This window comes from Triturus cristatus, chromosome 6, assembly GCF_964204655.1.
Source record: "Triturus cristatus chromosome 6, aTriCri1.1, whole genome shotgun sequence".
Taxonomy (NCBI): domain Eukaryota; kingdom Metazoa; phylum Chordata; class Amphibia; order Caudata; family Salamandridae; genus Triturus; species Triturus cristatus.
In genome coordinates, this window is record NC_140589.1 from 948462156 (window position 1) to 948479546 (window position 17391).

The 17391-nt window shown below is 43.5% G+C and overlaps 1 protein-coding gene across 1 annotated transcript in view; it reads left to right on the forward strand.

Annotated features, from left to right (window-relative positions):
• The window catches only part of UST (uronyl 2-sulfotransferase), a 954023-nt gene extending 937166 nt beyond the window's left edge, over positions 1 to 16857 (forward strand). Inside the window, exon 8 of the mRNA XM_085611639.1 lies at positions 14779 to 16857. Within this exon, the coding sequence (XP_085467765.1) occupies positions 14779 to 15068 (290 nt within the window). The 3' untranslated portion in view covers positions 15069 to 16857. The remainder of the gene's footprint in view (positions 1 to 14778) is intronic.
• The last annotated feature ends 534 nt before the right edge of the window (positions 16858 to 17391 follow it).

Consider the following 17391-nt stretch of genomic DNA (forward strand, 5'->3'; position numbering starts at 1 on the left):
ACCACCACCGAGCACATGCACTTCCAGATCCACACCGACCCCAACACCACCCTCAGAGGAACTCTCATCTACAGACCTCCCGGACCCTGCCCACAGTTCAGTGACACCATCGCCGACCTCATCAGCACCCACGCCCTCGCTTCCACGGACTACATCCTCCTCGGGGACCTGAACTTCCACCTCGAGAACAAGAATGACGCCAACTCCACCTCCCTGATCGACAACCTCGCCAACCTCGGACTCAAACAGCTCGTAACGACACCTACTCACGCCGCTGGACACACGCTCGACCCCATCTTCTCTGCAAGCCCCCATGTCTCCTTCAACCACACCACCGAACCACACTGGACCGACCACAGATGCGTCCACTTCACCTTCAGAAAACCCACCGCACCCAACAGCTACCACGCCGCTGCTGGGGCAAGGTCACCGAGGACCAACTGACTACTGCCCTCGCCTGAGACCACCCACCGACCCCACCGACCCAGACACCGCCGCAACCAACCTCACACAGTGGATCAACGACTGCGCCAACACCCTCGCCCCTCTCAAGACCTCTACAACCAACCATACCAACAAGAAAGCCGCCTGGTTCACCGAGGACCTCCGGATCTCCAAGCACACCTGTCGGAAGCTGGAGAAGAAATGGCTCCACGACCGAACACCAGACAACCACACAGCCCTCAAAAGCGCCACCCGCAGACACCACCAACTCATCAGGACCGCCAAGAAGACCGCCTTCAAGGACCGCCTAGACAACAACGCACACAACACCAAAGGGCTCTTCAGCATCGTGAAAGAACTCTCCAACCCCAGCTCCAACACCAACGACATCCCGCCATCTCAAGACCTGTGCGACTCCCTGGCCACCTTCTTCCACCGCAATATCAGCGACATCCACGACAGCTTCAACTCCGACCCCCCCGCACCCACCACCGAGTCCACCACCCCTGCGACTACCACTCGCACCAGTCGCCTGACCGTCTGGTCCAGCGTCAGCGACGAAGACACCATCAAAACCATGAACTCCATCCACTCCGGATCCCCATCGGACCCCTACCCTCACCACGTCTTCAACAAAGCCAGCGCAACCATCGCGCCCCACCTCCGGAAAACAATTAACTGTTCCTTCGAGACAGCAACCTTCCCAGAAAGCCGGAAGCACGCCGAGATCAACGCCCTTCTGAAGAAGCCCAAGGCGGACCCGAAGGACCTCAAGAACTTCCGGCCCATCTCACTGCTCCCTTTCCCGGCAAAAGTGACCGAGAAGATTGTCAACAAACAGCTGACCCGCTACCTCGAAGTTAACAACATCCTGGACCCTTCCCAATCGGGTTTTCGCAGCAACCACAGCACCGAGACTGCCCTCATCGCCACCACTGATGACATCCGGACCCTGATGGACAAAGGAGAAACAGCCGCCCTCATCCTCCTGGACCTATCAGCAGCCTTTGACACGGTGTGCCACCGCACCCTATCAGCACGCCTCCATGACACCGGTATCCAAGAGAAGGCCCTGGCCTGGACCACATACTTCCTCTCCGGCAGAACCCAGAGCGTCCGCCTCCCACCCTTCCGCTCCAAAACCACTGAGATCATCTGCGGCATCCCACAGGGATCCTCCCTCAGCCCGACGCTGTTCAATATCTACATGGCCCCCCTCGCCCACGTCGCACGACAACACAACCTCAACATCATCTCCTACGCCGACGACACCCAGCTGATCAGATCCCTCACCGAAGATCCCCACACCGCCAAAGCTAACCTCCACAGAGGAATGAAGGCCATAGCCGACTGGATGAAGGACAGCAGACTGAAGCTGAACTCAGACAAGACGGAGGTCCTCATTCTCGGACCCACCCCATCAGCCTGGGACGACTCTTGGTAGCCCACGTCACTAGGCACAGCCCCGGAACCCACGGACCACGCACGCAACCTGGGGGTCATCCTCGACTCCACTCTCTCCATGACCGTGCTAGTCAACGCCGTCTCCGCGTCCTGCTTCAACACCCTCCGTATGCTCCGCAGGATCTTCAAATGGATCCCTCTCGACACGAGAAAAACTATTACCCAGGCCCTCATCACCAACAGACTCGACTACGGGAACGCCCTCTACTCAGGAACTACAAACAAGCTCCTGAGACGACTCCAACGCATCCAGAACACCTCGGCCTGACTCATCCTTGATGTCCCCCGCTGCAGCCACATCACACTCCACCTGAGAGGCCTGCACTGGCTTCCCGTCAACAAAAGGATCACCTTCAAGCTCCTGATCCACGCACACAAAGCACTGCACAACACCGGACCCACCTACCTCAACAACTGACTCAGCTTCCACACCCCCACCAGAAGCCTCCGCTCAGCCAGCCTCGCCCTCGCCACAGTCCCCCGCATCCAAAAAACCGCCGGCGGCGGCAGATCCTTCTCCTACCTCGCCGCCAAGACCTGGAACACTCTCCCCACCATCCTACGACAGACCCAGGACCTGCTGGCCTTCAGAAGACTCCTCAAGACCTGGCTCTTCGACCAGTAGCACCCCCCCCAGCGCCTTGAGACCCTCTCGGGTATGTAGCGCGCTTTATAAATGCAGTGATTGATTGATTGATTGATTGATTGAAAAGCCGGAGGCTTCTCGCCACCAAAAGGGCAGGAGCTATATAGGCCTCATATAAAACGAAATGTTGGGTCCCGAATCCTATGAACGAGAGCCTTCTGTAAGAAACAATTTAACAATTGGCATCTTGTTTCTTGCACAACACATTCTACACCAATTATGCATTATGACAAACAATACAAGAACACCTGCAACCTCTCAAGGAGATGATAGTCCCCTATTCAACCAATAAAGCCAATGAGCGGATTCTGACCAAAGGGTACTGTTAGTCTCCATCTGTATCTACTACAGCCTTCATTCAGAGTTACTTGGGGTTCCTGATATGAGCGGAAGCATGAGTTTCTGTCTGAATTGGAAATCCTGAGTATTGTGGTGTGAGCACGTAAATTGTATACAAATTTCCACAAGTAGCTTCACCTTAAAACTTACTAAGAGAACCTGGAATTTTCACTCTTTTCTAAAGCGATGAATCTTTGTCACCACCATATTTGAATGGAGCATTACACAAAATAGACATCATTATTTGCATTTGATGTTCAGCCAATAAAGAGGGGTTTGGTTTAGTTTAAAATGTTTATTTTCTCTTTAAAACATTAGTTGGTATTTTTGTTCTTTTTATTCAGATTAGTCAAATAGATTCAATTACAGAAATTTTTGAATATAAGTTTGGTTAGAACAAACACAGACAATAAAAGTGGGTTCCCTTCAGAATTTTAGTTCCTATTCTAATCTAAAGGACCTATCCTATTGTAATGAGAACCCGTAAAGAGTTCTCTTTGGAAGAGCAGCAAGTAAATTCTGGAGCAAAGTTAGATAACTACGAATGGTAGAACTTCCCGCAAAGGGTAGTTCCAGAGATTCAGATGAGTTCTCCAAATAGTTTTAGCAATAACCGTTAAGACAGGTAGTCTCCTCACTTAGAGAAAGGATAATTGAAGAAAATCACTGTTAGCAATTGCTTAGGGTAATTCCAGCTAGCACAATAAAGTAGTGCTGAGGGCCATGGCAGGATAGGAGTGCGTAGAATGCCGTGACTAGCTTGGAACAAGTACCATATAGAACTAACCATTTGGCAAAAAAACAAGCAAATACATCGACAATTCAATGGAGTAAGATCTTCTGATGGTCCATCGTCTTCGTCCTCGATTCCCACGGTAAACGTCCATGTCATAATGAAGTCACTCAGATGTGGCTACAGCTTATTACAAAAAGATACATCTACAAAGGGTCTCATGAGAACCTTTTTGGAAGCCTCCTCTATTAGCTGCTTAGTGTTCCATCGTGTAACAATTACCTGTTCTATGAAATAAAACATTTAATTCTGGTATGTACTGGTTAGATCACGAAATTAATGCTGCAGTAAGAATTCTCTTATTATGAATATGAGGTAGAGGAAACAATCTAAATATAGAGAAATCATGTAGTAGTGGAAAAATATAAATAACATTTTCAGGAAACAGCACATTTCACAAAGTTCTATAGTTCAGTTATAAGGTTAAATCCATCTTTTGCGAAAAGCATTTATTCTTAAAGGGATAGAGATGAATAAAATAGGGAATAGGGATAGAGAAGAATAGAATAGAAAGAATAGTGTGGCCTAGCAGTTCGAGAACAATAGAAATGAGAGCTTTCTGCAGCAATAAGCAGCATTTTCACTTTTGCACATTTAGTAAAGGCACATATTCCTAACATCTCTATTATTACTTATGTTTATGTTAACATTAAGGCACATCTCTATATTAATTGTTGGTAAATTTTTCATAAACTTTTTTTTTAACTTCCTTAATCCCCGATCTGATGATTTATAAAATCATCACATTTCTAAGCTTCCCATGTGATTCCCTTTCATAGTGCACTGTTCATCAGTTGAATCTAGCCTTTTTCTTTTTAGACCTCTAAATTTTAATGTGTTCATGTAATCGTCATTCATAGTACCCCTCATCCCAAAATCCTTCCCATACCATTTCCTTTCCAACTTTTCCTTCCTTTTTTAGAAGCATGTATTTACAGCAAAAGAACAGTGCATAAACAAATAGAAGACAAAGCCCTACTATTATTATTGGCATTAATATCGCTTTTAAAATACCCTTTCATCCGTGGAAAACCAGTTGCCAATTGTGGTAATTCCTTTCCCAAAATTTTAAAACAAACTTACTGTTTCCAAATCCCACAATTCAGGTTCCAAACTTGGAATATTCTTTTCAAAGCTTTCTATTTTTTTGACTCTTGTTAGGTATGGATGTGCAATAGTGAGTTAGTTTAAGCATTTGTCAAACTCCACACTTTTTCTAATGCAAGACGGTCTTGCAAAACCATCAATCGTATAGCTATTAGCTCTGTATTTATTACAAGCAAAGCTCCGGATGTGCTAGCTACCATTTTGTCGACAACTATTGACACTTTTCTAATCTTTTTGCCATTTAAGATGATGCATACAGGTGTAATGACTGTCTCCTACTAATTCAGTTCCTGTTTCTGTACTGCATTTCTGCCTATGTGCAGGTGTTAATGTAAATTCTTCTATACATCTTACATGATACACTTTTGGAATTAGTATGCCTAAATCGCAGATCCATTCCCAGTCAGCTGGCAATAAGAAGTAAGAACTCTGTCCACAAATATAATAAACCCCTAGAATAACATTCTCGGTTGCCTGCAAAATTACTCCAACGTGTGTTCACAGCTACTAATTCCTACATGTCTGGTTTTTTTAGGTGACTGTCTTTTATACACACACATTTTCCCTTTGTGTTGGCTGTCAAGTCTCAGTTTAGGATAAACCATATTCTTTCTAAATTCATTTTCCTCTTTCCTCCAGGAATTTTCTAGAACATCACTCTTTTTGTAAGTAGTACGTATCTTTCTTCTAAAGCCATTATATAAGCCTTTTCCATAGGTCACATTAAACAGGTTAGATTGTCTTTATAAGCCTTTACACTATCTATGGGTCTGTGAGGAAAGAAATAGTAACAGTCTGTATCCATTTCCTTTGCCTTTGAGTGTAAATTCATGCTTTTTATTAATGATACACTGGAAAGTATTAGATCATGATTAGAATGAAAATACTCAAAATGTCCTCTCATATAAACTAATGATAACAGGATACTGCAAGAAATAGCATAGGATAAAGGCATATGGTGATAGGTAACTTCTTCTGACACTGATGTAGGCAAGTGTGCACATACATAGCAGTCATTTGTGTTCATGGTGTTAGTATATTCCTGTACTAACCTAGAATAGATATTAGTCGAATAATCACTTTTCTTGTAGCTTACAAAGGAGTAAATAAAGAGGTCTTCCTTAGCATTGTGATTGTGTGCATTAGTAACATTCTTTACTCTAAGCTCTGACTCTCGCGCTAGATAAAATCCTGTTAGTACTATAGTGATTGTGAGAAGGTCGCCTGATATATGCTGTCAACTAGTTCGAGTGGGCACCTTGTATCAGTCCAAACAACCCCTTAAGGTGATAGGTTAAAGACAACCTTTATTGAAAGCTATCTTAGTGGTAGCTATGGAGAGCAGTCTTCAGGCTAAGTCTTGAAGGAATGTAAAGCAGCTTGTTTTACCAGTCTATAATCTCTTTAATGATCAAATGAAAAGACAACCACACCAGGTATATATTCAAAATATATGTATTTAAGATAAAACACGCCCCTCTAGTCTCTTTATGAGACTGGAGTTCGAAGTACTTTGTTTACAAGTCAGCAATTATCAGTAATAGCACAAATACACGTTTGGGCCCTAGGGGCGTACCAAACCATATACCAAAAAAGTGGTATAAGAACCAGGAATGGAATAGACACTAGGCCTATAGCCTGTAGAATCGCTGGTACCCCAAGGAACCACCCAAGGTAGTGACACAGGGGAACCACGGGGACTGTATGCAGTGTGTAAGCACAACCGCGGGTTCCTGTTATCTTCTATGGGCAATGTCGCGGTTGGAAATTTAAAGACTAGGGACACTTCTAATCGAGTCAGGACCAAACCCTTTTGGACTTAAGAAGTTCTAGGGCTAGCACCCACAAGAGTACCGGAGTACTCGAGTTACCTCACCCAGGGAAGCAGGGTGCATAGGTGTCTTTTGATGTCGGGTCGCGTCGTCGATTTCAATAGAAGCCTGCAAAGAACTGCTGCTGCTGTGAAGAGGAGAAGTGTCCGAAGAGATCCAAGCCTGGATCTAGGATGGAAGGAACCTGAAAGCAGAGGGACAGAGTCTGGGTCACTCGCCAGTGACCAAGGGCAGGATGGACCAATGCCCACAGATGTCAGGTGCTTCAGGTGAGTTGATGGGTGTCTTGACTCTTCAGCCACGAGGTCCAGGAGACGTCGGTGACCAGAATGGACCCAACAAGCCTTGGCAACGGCAAGTCACTGGAATTCAGAGAAAGGACTGCAATGCAGACCAGCAAGGTCTGAGGGACTCACCCTTCGAGGGTAAGTCAGGGCATGTCCGGAGCAACGAGGAACGTCCAATCAGAAAAGAAGTTGCCTTCGTGGGGACCTGCTAGCCAATGGGCTAGTGATCGCGAAGGAGCCTCGAGCGTTCGCACTTGAAGCTGGCCCACGGGTCACTCGTGGAGTGGAAACCAACAATCTTCGATGCAGGAGGTGCTCAAGGCTGAGGCTGCTCGGAGCGCAAAGCACAACCTCGAGGAGGACCAGGAAGATAGTGTTGCTGCAAAAGTTCACGGTGTCCAGGGGTCGCGGTTCCACATCACCCTCAATAGTCACGGGCCTCAGCTTCTCTGTGGACTCAGGGTAGCCTCTGGGAAGTCTGGAAATCCACCTCTGGTGATGCAAAGACTTCAGCGTCCGGCGGGAGCTTCAGCGATGGAGACCGGTCAGTTGCTTCTTTGGTGCCTGCCAAGCAGGGGAGTCACTCCTTGATCCCAAGGGAGAATTCTTCAGTCTTCTAGTCAAAGTAGTACGTTGAAGGTCCAGGATATATGTAGCAGAGTTTCGTCCAGGGTAATCTAAAGTCCTAGGGACTGGGTTCCTACACTGATATCAAGTTTAGGGGATGGGCTAACTCTAAGGCCCCACCTATGGGTGGGCCTGGAAAGAGGAGTGGTTACACCTATTTCCTTTGTCCAGTTTCACGCCAGAGCAGGGGCAGGTAGCCCCTGCAACTGGTTTGAACTGGGCTATACACAGGGACAGCAAAAGTGCCCCCAGTGCAGGACTTCAAAGCACCAGAGAGTGCTCCCGCCCAGCCCCAATACACATCTGCCTGTCTGGGGAGGTGGTGACACCTCCCTTCGACAGGAAACCTATTGTCCAAGCCTCCCCTGCCGGAGTTTCGGTCAGCAGCAGGAGGCCAGACCTGTGTCTGTGACAGAGGCATCCATTTTGTGATGCCAGGGCTCAGTAAAGTCCTACTGGGTTTGACCAGTGTGAACATGTCTTTCCCTCTAGAAGGGTGGAATGCTACCCCCACCGCCAGAAATGGTGGGGGGTAGTATTCCAAAGTGTTTGACACCAAACACGACATGTTTTGATGCAGCCATTCCAAAATTAGCATTTACCGCGAGATTATAATGCACTTAAGAGTATATGGTATGGCTTTATCACAGAACAGCCATAAGGATGTATTTCCGAAAGCTGCAGAGGGGCTCAGCTCCCGCTTGGGCACCCTCTCACATAAAACCAAGCACTCTCCCTTCAGGATTGTCAAGGCCTGCCATAGGAGTGGCTTATAGGTTTAAATGTGTCTGTATATAGGTGTGGATATAGGTAGCCTATACCACTGTAAGGGGTGCAAGCACACCCTTACCCTTTGTGTGGCACAAGTGTGAAGCAAAACCTATGATAAATATGCCCCCAGGTTTGAATGCAATAAGTTTTAGATCTAAGGGTAACATACATATGATGCAGGAGAGGGTGTTTCATCACAAAAGAACACCATGTTAATGGGTTTTGTACCTTGAACGGGATGGGAGCAGGTGGTGAAGTGTGACACCTAGGGCCCCAATAATATTGCACACCATTTGCCTAACAAAGTTGCTCACATTAAATACCTAACTTTCTTTCAATAGTAAAGCAAACACAAGGAGACAATGGACAAAGCGCTGAAACTTTTCAGATACTCACCTCCAGTCACAGATCTGGGTTGAATCCATCATCGTTCTTTAGCTCAATTCGCCTCCCTAGTTCAGACACAGCTATATGCAAATCAGTCTTGACCCTGTGCCTCATGGGAACAGTCCAGCCCACACTGCCAAGCCATGTCTTCCCTGAACCGGAAACAAGCATCCTGGGACCGGTTTCGGGCTAACAACCCTCATCAGCCAGGATAGCTTGAATCCAGTGGCAAAATGAGCAAGGGACCCACATCTGGGCATACCCTGCCAACTTAGGGTGAACAAAGCAAACACAAGGAGATAATGGACGAAGCACTGAAACTTTTCAGACACTCACCCCCAGTCACAGATCTTGGTTGAATCCATCATCGTTCTTTAGCTCACTTCGCCACCCTTTCTTTCGATAGTGAGCATTCAAGGCTTATCCTTGGAAGTGGTAGGGGCAGAAACTCAGAGGCATTGTGACACTCTAAATTACATTAATATCCAGTCAGTGCTACTGCTTCTCAGAAAAAAATACTTTCATTTGCAGAGATGTAAAATGTAGATAAAGATGAGATATGCACAGACAACATCACAAAGTGCTAGCATTTCTGGGGTCAATATACAAACTCTAATGGAAAGAAACTGTTGGAACACCTTTAGTAAGCATGCTTGATTGTAGGAAAACATTGGGCTAGTCCAGAAAAACGAGCGGCAAACAAAGATTACAAATTCATGTAGAGGCACCAGTGAATAGAACTAGGCATATGCAGACAAAATATTATTAGTGCAGTGCAGGCAGATAATGTGAATAAATAACGTAGTTCAGAATGCTTCATAAAGAGACGTGTTCGCAGCATGAAATAGGCATGCTGCCAAAGGAAAGTGCAGAAAAGATAAATAAATAGGACCTGAAAAATATCAGTAGTCAGGCATAATATGGCTTCCAGAAATATATATCAGTTCTGTTGAAAGGCAGTCTTGCGTCAGAGTCCCAAATGAGTAATTTTGGCGAGAGGGAAGCAGCAAGGGTTGCAATAAAGCAACTCTTGTCAGAACATTATGTTTAAAAATTAAGGTCTACATTCAAACTTTTTAAGCCTTTTAAGTGCAAGGGACATTTAATGTTGACCTGACCATTATTGTGGTTACTTGAAGCATGTGAAAGCCCATCAATTCCTGCAGTTTGAAGAGAGGTGGCTCGATTTGTATGAGTACTCTCCCTCTCAAATTATGCTTTTCCTAGCCTGATTAATAAAACAAACAAGCCAAATCTCCTCCTATCTCATACTCCTTCTGATTGGCCCAGCACTTAGGGGCATATTTATGAGAGCTTGACATCATGCTTGCACTGCACAACATGGTACATGCGTGACGCAAACTTTTTAAGTCATATTTTTTAAGCCACGCAAAGCCGCTTTGAGTGGCATTGAATAACTTTAAAAAGGCTGTATGTCAGAACCACGTAATCTCCAACCACGCATGCCTGAACAACGCAGTCTTAACAATGACCGCATCTTAACCACTCATGCCTTTACCACGCATGCCTTTGCAACAAATTTAGTTGTAATGGCATAATTGGTAAAGGCATATGTTAAGTTTCTGCCCTAGCTCCATCCTGATCCCTAAAACCAAGCCACCTGCCCCAAGTTCTACCCCGACCCCAGCCTTAAAAATAGCCCATCTCCCTTCCCTGACTCCTAAATGCAGACCCAGCCCAAAATAAAACCCCATCCCAGCCCTAAAAACACCCCAGCCCCCTGTGCCCTAAAACTTGCCCCAAGCTTTGAAAATCGATTCAGACTCACCTGCCCTAAGCCCTAAATCCTGGACCCCAGGCCTAAAAAAACACCCAAGCCCCCACCCTGAGCCCTAAAACCGTCTCCCCAACCTTCAAAATTTACTCAGACCCCCCTGTCATAAGCCCTAAAACCTTGACCCGAGATGTAAAAAAAACTCCAGCCCCCCTAGCTTGAGCCCTAAAATCTTGACTTCAGACATAAAAAACAATCCTGCGCCCTAAAACCTTTCACCTAGCCATAAAAAGTACCCTGACCACCTTACCTGAGCTCTAAAGCCCCTGATAAAAAAAAATTCAAATAATAAAATAGAAAAATCGTATTTACCAAGCCGTTCCTCATCCAGGCAGAAAGTCACCTCCGACCCTCCCCTAGTCTGCAACAACTCTGACCCTCTGCCCAGAGTCTAGACCGCAAACAATCTCTAACATCTAACCACACATATGCGTGGTAAAGGCATACTCGTGGTTTAGACGTGAGCGGTAAAGCCTGCATGGTTTAGCCATGTGTAGTTTGCGCTGCGTGGTTAAGCTGTTTCCCCTTCAAAAATATGGAGTAATGCAGCGCAGCACAAATTGCTGCGTTGCATTACTCTGCGAAAACAAAGTGTTGGATGGGCATTGCGGTGGGTGTTCCAATTCAACTCCCATGGTTTTTCATGCATTCTCAGATTTATCAATGCTGGTAAACCTGGGAAAGCACCAAAAATGTACTCCTTCCCAGGAGAGGTGTAATGAGGAGAAATATCTTTGTTTCTCCTCTTTCTATGTGTGCTGCATTGTACAGCACACATAAAAAGCGAAAATGCCTATAAGGTTTGTTTTTTTACAAGAAGGAGCTGCACAAAAGCAATCATGTATTTGGTGCAGCAGGGTGATTTACTATGCTGCCCTGTGTCCCAATCCTCATAAGCCATGGTGCTTGACCATACTGGCTAAGGGACAGCTACCAGAAGACAGATGCCTCTCAAGACACCATCATGATTACACTGCTATGAGAATTTAGATAAAATAGCATAAAGATTACACTAAACTATTGAACCACCCGGCAACAAATGCGCCAGTAAGAAATTTATCATTTTTTTTACTTTGGAACTCCTTCGATACAAATAAGGCTGTAATACCGCCCAGTGGATAAGTCTACTATGTGGTACTAGAAAACTTTAATGTGTCTTGAAATATTATTGATTCACCTCACTCTCACCCTATGCCCCTCTTAGTTTGAGTTCTGCCACAAAATTGTGGATTATGGATTATCAGTACTTACTTTGTAAAAAAATTAAGCAAAGGCTCTCTTAGGCTCCAGCCAATGGGAGCTGCAGATTGCTGGGGTAGCAGCATACCAAGATGGCCTGCTTTTAATACCACATCCTGTCTCTGTCTTTCCCCACCCTACACTTCATGTCTCTTTATCTCACTTTTGAAGGCTTTTTCTTCAACCCTTTCTCCTTTAGCTACTGCTTTTCTATCTTTCTCCTCCCCTTTTTTCTACCTTTTCTATCGTTCTCTCTCTTGCTCTGTATCAAAGTCTGAAGATGATGCATACGCCCTGCTATCTGAAAATAAGTGTCAGAGCCCACTACCTGGAAACACCGGCACAAATTAAGCACTGGAGTTTCTACAAAACAACAGTTCAAACTAATAAAGTCACAATGTGTTGAATATATATGCAGTGCACCATTTGTGCTAAACATATTTCCAACAATACACAGGTGCATAGGGCAGAACAGTCTGTTTTGATACTACTAAATTTGTGGCTCAGAGCAAATTCATGCACAACATTGTGCAACTATCGGTACTGTACTTCATAATTACAGGGTGAGATATGCCCTCTCAAAATCTTGTGAAATAAATAATTGGAGAAAAGCTAATTATTTGACCTTCAATAAGACAATAAACCACGTCAAACCGAAATAGATCTAGGAGATGCAAATAGATGGGAACCCTTATTTACAAAATAAGATCATGAACCCATCTAATAGTATTTATCATGAATATCAGGAGAATTTTCATATAGATTTTGGATGGTCATGGAAGGACACGCACGTGTGCTCCACATTGGCAGATACTCTTCAGTTACAATAGAATGTGAGATTGAAAGTCATTAAGTATTACATTGATACCAGATGTTCAGGCACACCTTTGTTATTTTATTTTATTTCCTGTCGCATTTACCTTATTTCGGTTTGACATCTTTTTAGCTCTTTTTTGATTGTTAGCTACCTCATGAAGCCAGACCAGTAGTAAGCAAATGGCGGATGGGTGGAGGGCGGGAGCTGACACTGACAGAAAAATTGTGAACGTGTTTACAGAAAGAAGATGGATGAGCAAGTTGCGTCATCTGACGACAGGATGATTTCTTACCAGCTCTCCGGAGATGAGCGTTTAAAAAGCTTTTTTTTGTATTTTCTAAGAGAACATAATTATTCTAACATTATGACCCTCTGTAGAAGTGAACTATTTCATTAAGTAAGATTGACAGACTGCTCCTCTTTACAAAATCCAGATGTTGACATGGATTGGAAACATTTTAGTGCTGAGAAGTGTTAAAACCTGCATAAGAATCGAGCATTTTTAGTCGAAAGAGCGACAGATTAATATTCTGACAATAAAACTGCTTGGCACGAGACATGTTGTTTCATAACAGAAGTTACCATCCTTTACTCTGCAGGGAACACGTTTGATGCAGTAATCCAGTTTAGAAGATCTGGATTTTTACTCAAAAACACTTGCTATTGAGCCAGAGACACGAAGCTCGTCTGGGACAGAGAATGTCTGCAACTCATTCATCATGCACAACCCATCAATCCTAAAAGAACAAGTTCAGAGAGACTGACATTGTGGAAATCTGTTTTCCCCTCTGACCTACGGGGTTGCAATAAACTAAATACATGTTCCTGAATGTGTAAGAACCAGGGTTTGATATATATTTCTGTGGTGATGAAAAATCCTCCAATTTCCATAGAATGGGCTGAGCCCGTTGGAGAATCCACTGGTGGAATTTCCTTCCAATACTGTTGGGATTATCCTCCAGATTTAGATCTTTCTCCATAAAGTGGAAGAATTTCTGTGACCACTCACTTCTGAATCAGGTCCAGAAAATAGTGCAAAGATTGAAAATGGTGGACTCCCTCACTCTTTCTAAGGCAGCACGAATATTGCTAACTCTGTTACTGAGACTAAGTGCCAGATGTATGATCTTTTTTAGCTGTCACAAACAGGAAATTGGCCCGATCGCAACCGCTAAGAAAGGTTGTAGCATGTACCAATTCTATTTTGCGGAGCTGTAACCTGCTACTGACTCTCAAAATAGGTTTTGCAAGTAGCTACTAGGAAGGGATGTGCCAAGGGCGTCGCTTCCTAATAGCGAGTCGCAGGGGGATTTAAGATTGTTTTGCGACAGCAAATGCAGTTTTACCACCAATTTCAAATTGGTGGTAAGCAAGTCGCAAACAGGTAGGGATCCCCTTTGTGATTGGCAGCGAAAATGTTTTTTAATGGATCAATGCCTGCTCTTAAAAAATTAAACTGAAACATTTCATTTTTATTTTATTTTTTTAATTTGAGGAAAACTGGCTGCATTTAAAAAAAAATCTTTATCGAAAAAGCAGTCACAGACATGGTGGTCTGCTGACCTCAGCAGGCCACCATCCCTGTGAGTGCCGAGCATTCCTGATGAGTCACAAAATATGATCGGCCTCATGAATATTAATGAGGCAGAATCTTTGCGTCCCCTTTGACAATCACAAACAGTGTCTCAGACACTGTTATACATCGGTGTTTGCGGTTCGCAATTTGCGGGTCGCAAACACTGAGGGTCGTACATCTTGCCCCAAAGGACCAATTAAAACTCACGAGGAGTGGTTTATCTTCAAGAAATACAACCCTACATGAGTATGAGATGACTGGGTGCAGACTTGCAAACAGTAACTTCAGTTATTTTTCCACCTGCTTTGAGCTGATGGAATTTGTGTGCAGAGATGGCAGAGACAGAATTTGTGAATCTCCTGCAGGAGAGGTCTCACTGATTACGGGAGCGACAGCTTCTTCCATTTCAGGTTTGAAAAGCCTAACTGTGGTACTAGAGCTGGAATGCGAACCGAAAATAGTAATTCAAGACATGGTATTTATTTGACCCCCTGTATTGTGCAAACACATACTCAGGTCCGTTGATGTAACATATGATTACCATTCCTCCTAAAAAAAGGAAATGGTGGTATACAAAACAAAAGTTGGCACTTAGTTCAAAGATTCTGATTTGATACTTCTGATTAACCTCCTTTTTTTTTTTCTTTTCAACAGAGCACCGAAAACTGGGAAATCTAACCGTGACCGTGAAAAAGACCATGCCTTCTCCTGAAGCGCTGCAAGTGCTCTACCAGCGCATGAAGTATGAGTATGCCTTCTATCACTACGTCAAAGATCAATTCCATCTGCTCAAACGCAAGTTTGGAATGAAGTCTCATGTCAAGCCCCTTCCCAAACCAGAGTTCTTGATCCCTAATCCGCTTGAAACCGAAGAACCAATTGAAGATGAGGAGAGCCAAGACCACAATGATGAGAAATGGTTAGAAGACATCTATATGAGGTGATTCAGGCATCCTGCTCTGAAGACCTTTCACCCCATTTCTTAAGAGCTTTTTTTATTCTAAAAAAATACTTAAGGAACTGAGTTTCTGCAGGGAAGCCCGATGGCCATTCCCACATGTAGGGGTGAATTGGAGAAACCTGTTTTTGCGGGTTTTATTTCTTTGGTTTTATTCTGTTTTAACTTACCAGGTGGTAACAACAAATGCTCCTCATTGACGATTCTACTATCCGTGGCAGAATGTATGAAAGAGCAGTAAATAAAACGCAGAAGAAATTAGAGGACAGTGCATGGAGAGAAATGCAGAAGTCTGTGTAAAAAAAGAAGCAACTATGTAGGTAAACAAACGCAAAAGCAGACACACAGAGTAGAAGAAAGAATAAAGAAGCACTAGTGGAAACAAGTATACAACACAGAGAAAGCATCAGACAAAACAAAAAAGACTCAAAAAGCACTGCAGAAAAGAATAGCAGCTACAGAAGCATAAAAACACAACTATTCAACAAATAATGTCAGATGCAGAGGTGGAAACGTATTCTAGGAAGAAGTCTGCTGTGATCACTCTTAAAGGCATAACAAAGTCCTAGAGTTATGAGCACAACAGATTCATGAAACTGAACCACAAATGCAAAGAGCAAGATAACCGATTGAGCAGAAAGAACAAGTGCACACAGACTGAATCGCTTTATTGGGATACCCCAACATACATAGTTAAACAAGAAACAAAAAGGGAACCTACAGATGAAAATCAGACAACCTTCTTAGATATACGGAGTGTTTCGAAGACCTCAAAAGTGTGGAGCCACTAGCGCAGCAGTAAACAATAGTACGCCTTGAATTAGGTGTTAACTATGTTTAATACGAGTTACAGCTACTTATTTAGTTTTTTATGTTGAAAGAAAGATATTTTGTGATACTGAGATGGAACTGTGGTAGAGGCAGTGTTTGATTCATACTCCCCAAAGAAGTTCATGCAAAGAGGTTAAACCGCGCACACGCACACAAAGTATATACGCACTCATTTACTAACTCAGAGAATGAGCAAATAACTTCCTCACACACAGACTGGCTGGGCTGCTCAGAACCCTGTAGATGTTATGCATTATACAACAGGCATTCATATTCACAATCAAATGAAATGAACATAAGGCTGTTGCTCAAGAACAGTGAATTGTGTGTTCCAGCCGATTGCCTAGACCTGAGGAATGGTACCTCCTGCATCACCAGACTGTACTCTGTATCTTACTGGTACTTTTTAGTTCCAGGGAACATATATGAACTATAATATGAATCAAGGAACACATAGGTGCAGCCAATAGAATCCTTACACTATAATACGTTCTTTTGATACCCATCGGCATTGCCTTGTACACCTGCACTACCATGAAGGAACAAAAGAATGGGAGTAAAATAGGTGCCCTAAGGGAATTCATGACCGATTGCTCTAACCACAATCAACTACAAACTTTACTTTAAGTGGTTTCTGTGAAATTACTTTGAAGAAGGCGTAGTGCAGAAAGAGTTGGGGCTGAGGTGGGCGTTTGAAGTCGTAGCCCATCTTAAATGATAATCACTTTGTAAAGCCGCGTAAGAGGTGAATCTTACGTCTTATGCAAATTACTTTACTGCACTTTTGTATTTTGTTACCCAATCAAGTTTTAAAAGTTGCAGCCAATAAATATTTCTGCCAGCAAAGAAGAGGCTCTTTACCAAATTATGCCTATTTGAAAATGTGTTTATGTGGATAAAAAAAAAGATCAAACATTGATATAAATTGATATGGTATTTCTTGGTATTGTTTTCTGTTTTATTCACCTCTTGCTCCTTAACCCAAAGTGGCACTTTTCCCTCTGGAACTTCATGAAAATAAATGGCACATAAGCTTTCTAGACTGCCCAAGGACTCGAATTGTATGCCATGAAATGTTGTGTACATTTACATATTTTAATTTAAACAAAAATCTTTATATATATATAAATATATATATATATGCATACACTTTAGACTGGTTAATCTTTATCTGGCTTATTTATTGTCTTTCCTGAACATTGTAAATGTTATGATGATAATGGTGCAGTTAAATAAAATTATTTTATGTTGACTCTAATGGAAGAGTTTGATCTTTTATATAAAGAGCCACCAGACAGACCATGTTAGCTAGATTGACACAGTATACCTATATGCCTTATTTAAGAAAAGGATTACAGTATACATCACATACACACACACACACCTACACTGGTGCTTATAAGGGAACAACAGTTGTCCTCTTTTTTTTTGTAAAGGTTTATAAAGAATGAATAAGGCCTCAGTGGCATAAGAGAGCT